Source organism: Zerene cesonia, unplaced genomic scaffold (genome assembly GCF_012273895.1).
Source record: "Zerene cesonia ecotype Mississippi unplaced genomic scaffold, Zerene_cesonia_1.1 Zces_u007, whole genome shotgun sequence".
NCBI lineage: Eukaryota > Metazoa > Arthropoda > Insecta > Lepidoptera > Pieridae > Zerene > Zerene cesonia.
This window is the reverse complement of record NW_024045137.1, coordinates 880,729-887,340: the sequence shown is the minus strand read 5'-3', so window position 1 is coordinate 887,340 and position 6,612 is coordinate 880,729. Positions and strand designations below refer to the sequence as shown.

At 45.5% G+C, this 6,612-nt stretch overlaps 1 protein-coding gene across 1 annotated transcript in view; it reads left to right on the top strand.

Moving 5' to 3' along the window:
* LOC119839016 (poly [ADP-ribose] polymerase tankyrase) overlaps positions 1 to 6,612 on the top strand; it is a 22,489-nt gene that overhangs the window by 10,927 nt on the left and 4,950 nt on the right. The window contains exons 14-20 of the mRNA XM_038365185.1: positions 880 to 1,057; positions 1,789 to 1,862; positions 2,416 to 2,648; positions 2,909 to 3,127; positions 3,448 to 3,560; positions 4,358 to 4,521; positions 6,026 to 6,183. Coding sequence (XP_038221113.1) covers positions 880 to 1,057; positions 1,789 to 1,862; positions 2,416 to 2,648; positions 2,909 to 3,127; positions 3,448 to 3,560; positions 4,358 to 4,521; positions 6,026 to 6,183 — 1,139 coding nt within the window. The remainder of the gene's footprint in view (positions 1 to 879; positions 1,058 to 1,788; positions 1,863 to 2,415; positions 2,649 to 2,908; positions 3,128 to 3,447; positions 3,561 to 4,357; positions 4,522 to 6,025; positions 6,184 to 6,612) is intronic.

The following is a 6,612-nucleotide window of genomic DNA, read 5'->3' as shown; positions in this document are numbered from 1 at the left end:
GCTTGGTCAAAGGATGGTAACAGTTGTCATGTATGTTATAGTGTTTCTTAATCAATAGATCTAGAAATTTTCCCTCTCAATATCACAATCTCACAAACTCACCAATTTACATCAATCATCATCATCATCATCATCATCATCAACTCATATATGTTGCCACTGCTGAGACACGGGCGTCCTATGAGGGTTCACCGTTCAGGCCATAATCCGCCACGCTGGCCAAGTGCGGGTTGGCAGATGTCATAAGCAATGTAAAAAGAGATATTACATTATTATCTTTAAATAATTTTTTAAATCTCTACATGATACGCAATATAAAATGAATTACACACTAACATTAACATTTTTAAGCGAAATAAACCCACAATGCCGTTTGTTATAATGCAGCTTTCTCATCGTGAAATACTTTTTGAAATCGCTCCATTGGTTTTTGAGTGGAAACATTACAAACATACGAAAATGCAAATGTTTCCTCTTTATAATATTAGTGTAGAAGAGTCGAGCCGCTGGGCACATCTCTGGTCTTCGAGCTGATCAGGTTCCCAATCCTACCCCGGGTCGATCGTGGCTCCTCTACATTTCTATGTCAAAATTACCCCCCACTTTCCGTTCGGTTTTCGATAAAAGCGACATCAGTCGGTCAGTTATTCAGTTAGTGGTAGTGTAGCTTTATATATAACTAGCTGCGCACCGCGGTTTCATCCGCGTAAGTCCGTATCCCATATAAATATCGGGATAAAAAGTTGCCTATATGTTATTCTAGATGTCCATCTGTCTACGTACCAAATTTCATTGCAATCGGTTAAGTAGTTTTTGCGTGGAAGAGCAACAAACACACACACACATCCTTACAAACTTTCGCATTTATAATATTAATAGGACAAGATTTAATACATTGCCTAATCGAACAGCACGGCGCGGATCCGACGCGGCGCAACCGCGACGGTCTAACGCCGCTGCAATTGGTCCGCGCGGGCGACAGCGACACGGCGGACGCGCTGCGGGGGGACGCCGCCCTGCTGGACGCGGCCAAGCGGGGGGACCTGGCGCGGGCTAGGTGAGACACACGCTTGGCTCTTTTGCGGACATTAACTAGGGAAAGGGGGGGGGGGGGGGGGGGGGGTTAATTTTTAGGTCCCCGAAAGGTTGGGTCAAAGGTGTCAGGATTAGGTTTTTCGGCATCTTGACATCTCGTCTGTAATAGAGCTGGTGGGTCGCCTGATGGTAAGCGCTACCATAGCTCATGAACATTCGGAGACGCATAAGTTTGTTTGCAGACCTTACACGCCGCAAATCATTTTCCGACTTTATATGGGATAAATAAAGGATTAAGGAGAGGGATAATGGAAAAGATAGAGAAGGGTAAAGAAAGCGGTAAGGGCCCTCAGGTTGTGTGGGTCAGAGGCCGGATTCTCTACTAAATCTTAGAAAGATCTACGAAAACATAAAAGGTATATAAGGGTCGACGGATATTTTTTTCAATTTTTTTGTTTCCCTTTGAAGGTCGTTTAAAACATTATAGAACGCCGCGTTTGCATGTAACAGTTGTAAATACTGACAATAAAAGTTATGGACTGTTACAATATGTAGTTTCACACTACACTTTATACCTAAAAAAAATAATAATAATAATAATTTTTAACAATTTTTTTTAGTGTTAGCTACCTTAAACTTTCCTATTAGATAACTAGACTAAATTTTGGTATAGTTCTAACCAATTTTAGCGTGGGTCTAGTTTTGTGTAATATTATAATGATTATTATTATATCCATCTGGTAACTGTTACAGGAAACTTATCACACCGCAAAATGTCAATTGTCGAGACGCACACGGAAGGAACTCGACGCCGCTGCACTTAGCAGGTATGAAACCAGCTGTTAAAAAAACATAAGCGTATTATAATTTCTATATAATAATTCCAGCTCCATTTTGAACGGTTTTTTTTTATCTTAGTCGACAATGGAGCCTGATGGTAAGCGCCACCACCGCCCATGGACATTCGGAGAGGCGTAAGGTCCATTGCAGAACTTACGCCTCTACTTAATGGATTGTCGACTTCAAATTGGAAAGGGATTAGGAAGGGATTGACGAGAGGAATAAAGGAAAGGAAAAGGATATGGGCTAATATTTTTAACATACCAATATCAGTACCAAATATTTTATTATCAAGGCCAATTAATCATGGCCATAACCATTTATGTCGTAACTAAAGCTGTTATGTTTAGCTGAAATGGTGTAGTTAGTAGACACCAAAGACATGACCATCACCAATGCCGTGCACAAGTAATGATACTACCATCAATATCATATCAATATTTTAGGTTTGGTTACTCTAAAATCGGAATAGTTTATAAAGAATAATGCTTCGTGTGTCTTTATCAATTTGGTTGTCTTTATATCGACGGAACGTTGCAGCCGGCTACAACAACCTGGAGGTAGCGGAGGCGCTGCTGGAGGCCGGCGCGGCGGTGTCGGCGCGGGACAAGGGCGGGCTGGTGCCGCTGCACAACGCCGCCTCCTACGGGCACCTCGAGCTGGCCGCGCTGCTGCTGCGCGCCGGCACCCCGCCCAACGCGGCCGACCGCTGGGGCTTCACCCCGCTGCACGAGGCGGCGCACAAGGCGCGCACCCAGCTGTGCGCGCTGCTGGTGAGTGGCACCCGCTGGGGCTTCTGCAGGTGCCAGGTGCCTGGTGCCTCTGAAACAGCGTAGACAATATTTCATAACTTTTCCGATAAACATCCTCCTCCCCCTCCCTCTTCATATTATTATGTTTGAGGAATCATCACATTTCCGATATAATTTTTTTATTAACAAAGAATAAATAAAAGACTCCCAAGTTACAACCGAAACTTGCCCTTAACAGTATGTGAAAGCGAATGCACTAATGCGTATCGTGTGACGCGCAGCTGGCGCACGGCGCGGACCCGTTCCTGAAGAACCAGGAGGGGCAGACGGCGGCCGAGCTGGCGGGGGCGGAGGACGTGCGCTCGCTGCTGGCGGACGCGATGACGGGCGCGGCGGAGGGCGGAGCGCCCGCGCCGGCGCCGCCCGCGCTGCTGCCGCTGCCGCCGCCGCGCCTGCCCGTGCTGCTGCCCAGCGGGGACACCGTGCCGCTGCCGCTGCCGGTGCGTGCTTGGCCTTTTTTATTTTTGGCAATCAAGCTGGTGGGTCGCCTGATTGGAAGCGCTACCGCCACCCGTTGAAATTTGGAGAGGCGTAAGACCCATTGCAGACCTTACACCTCTACACGAATTACCGCTTTTAAAAGAAGAGGGATTAAGAAAGGATCGACGAGAGGAATGCAAGAACGGACCGGGAAAAAATATGGGCCAATGATACGATGTCCATGGGTGGTGGTGATCACTCACCACCAGGCGAACCACCAACTCATTTGCCCGCTTTGAACTAAAAAATAAAACAGGCAAATGTTACTCTTATTCCCCAGGTAATGGCCAGCAACTACTGGTCGGAAGGGTCCCGCGGCAGTCTGGAAGACGCTGCCGGTAGACCAGCATCAGCTCTCTCCACCTCGGAGTCGCTGCACACCTTCCTAACCAGGTGAGCCCGGGGATCTAGGTACCAGCGTTGCTAGAGATATGGTAGGCTGGGATATACAATTTCAATACAAAATTATTTCACTGAAGTAAATATTTATTTAAAAAAATACACAAACACAAAAAAACAAATAAATTTCACCATTGACTACGAATACTGTAAAAATCTCACTTAATAAGACTTAGCAATTGAAAGCAATTAAACAATAAATAGAGGGCGCACCAATCGCATACTCATCACTCACATCATCAATAACATCATATCAGCTTTGCTTAATTTACTTTAATAAACTTGAATAACTTAAATCTTTGAGCTTATTCTTTTTCAACTTAAAAGGACAAGTACTGTTTCATCGTAAAACAGTGGAAACTTAAATAAACGATAATAAAGCATTATTTTTCCACTCAATTAATACTCAACTTGACCATGACCAGGAGGTTGCCTGGAAGATATTGCTATATGATAAGACAGCCTATTGTGCACTTCTGACGTCATACGTCTATTCGTATTTCTACATACTTTGGTGCACGACAACGCGTTTTTGTTTGTCATCATTTCATATATGCTCCCACTGGGGAACACGCTGACCAAGTGCGGGTTGGCAGATGTCACATGTCGTCGAACTTTTTGATTCTCGGACATGCCGGTTTCCTCACGACGTTTTCCTTCACCGTTTCGAGCAGCGGTGATGCTATTCACAGGCGCTGATGAATTGAGAAATCAATTTATTACCTGCCCGCTCACCTGGTCTCGAACCCACGACTTTTTTGATTCGATATTTATCTAATATTCATTTCTAGCATCGGCCTGGAGCAGCTGGCGCCAGTGCTGGAGCGGGAACAGATCACAGTGGACATACTATCGGAGATGTCGCACGAGGACCTGCGCGCGGTGGGCGTGGCCGCGTACGGCCATCGGCACAGGTTGTTGAAAGCGGTCAGGCATAGCTTGCAGTCGCACAACGGTGAGTGATCACCATCGTCACCAGCATCATGATGAACATTGTAATCACCATCACCATTTTTGTTTTTGTCACAGTTGGCAATGGAGCTGGTGGGTCGCCTGATGGTAAGCGCTACCACCGCCCATGAACTTTTATAGAGGCATAAGGTCCATTACAAACCTTATGCCTCTACAAATGGATTACCGACTTTTGGGAAGAGATTAAGGAAGGATTGGCGAGAGGAATAAAGGAAAGGACTGGGAAGGGTAAGGAAAAGGATATGGGCCTCCGGCTCCCCCACTCACCGAACGAAACACAGCAGAATGCTATTTCACGCCGGTCTTCTGTGGGGGTGTGGTACTTCCCCGGTGCGAGCTGGCCCAATTCGTGCCGAAGCGTGCTCGACTACCACATATAGAAAAACCATTACCAATTTCATCATCACAACCATCAACAGCATAACAATGAACATTATCATAACCATCATCATTAACATCACCATTACCATTGTCATCATCATAACCATCATCAGCATCACCGTCATAATCATCACCATAACCGACTCCCAGCAGTGGTGATGAGGTTTTTATGCTTATTTTCATTTCTAATTTATTTTTAATCTCTATTTATATAAAATTCCCGTGTCACAATGTTAGTTACCATACTCCTCCAAAATGGCTAGACCGATTCTCGTGAAATTTTGTGTGCATATCGGGTAAGTCTGTGAATGGGCCAACATCTACTTTTCATACTCCAAAATAATGAATGTATTTTAACAATTATTAGTATTTTAGTAAATAATATAGTAGTATTTCTGCCTAGAACAACGTATGCCGGGTCAGCTAGTTATCTTAATGAAATAAATAATATTTTTTTTCGTATTCTCATGATATTCATCAGATCCATTCTTAAAGCGAACAGAAATTAACATTTGTGTAATTAATTTTAATAATTATTTATAAACATTGACCTCACATACACAGATTCACAATTGCGCTTAAAACGTCACGCGATGTCATGCAGACGTAATGAGAATTACAACTATAAGTGATTTTGAACCTTATTATTTTATGCTATGGCCGAAATTTCATCATCATCAGCCCATATATGTTCCCACTGCTGGGACACAGGCCTCCTATGAGGGTTCAGGCCATAATCCACCACGCTGGCCAAGTGCGGGTTGGCAGATGTCACATGTCGTCGAACATTTAATTCTTGGACATGCCGGTTTCCTCACGATGTTTTCCTTCACCGTTTAAGCAGTGGTGATGTTATCCACATGTGCAGATAAATTGAAAAATCAATTTATTTCCTGCACGCTCGCCCGGTTTCGATCCCCGACTTATCGATTTTGAAGTCCGAGGGTCTCACCACTGAGCCACCACTGCTTAGTCAAATGTCGAAATTTGATTGACTCAAATTTTGTAATCCATAAATGCGTTCTGATGATGAGCCACATTTATTCGTGTATATGACGTCATTATTAAAAGCACAGACTAACAATCCCACCGTCCCATCCCTATAGAGTGGTACGGCGGCACAACACTAGTGGACGTGACGCCGTCCAGCGAGTGCTCCGCGGCGGACAGCGAGTACTGCATAGTGGAGCGAGAGATGCAGGCCTCCGTGCGGGCGCACCGGGACAACGCCGGGGGGCACTTCACCAGATACCACGTCGTGAGGGTGAGTGCGGGGGTGAGGGGGGGGGGGGGGGGGGGGGGGGGGGGGGGGGGGGTTATGTCATAGCGGGCAACTGAGCTGGTGGTTCGCTTGAAGGTAAGTGAGCAGACCGCGGCCCATGAACAGACCGCGGCCCATGAACAGAGCAGAGGTAGTGGCTATGCGAATGCGCTGTCCGCTTTTAAGGGGGAAGGGATAAGGAAAGGATTTATGACTCGAACGAAGGAATGGACTGTGAAGGGTGAGCAAAAGGGATGTCTTGAGGGTGAGGAGGGTATAGAAGATGGGATAAGGTGTGGAATGGGGTCGAATAAGGTGTCCATTGCGATGGAAGAGGATACTCCATATTGCTTGGGTGATTCGAAGATGGAGAACGCACGGCCAGTTCACTAGAAACTATGAACCGTGTAGTTTCCGCTCTATATTTATTTA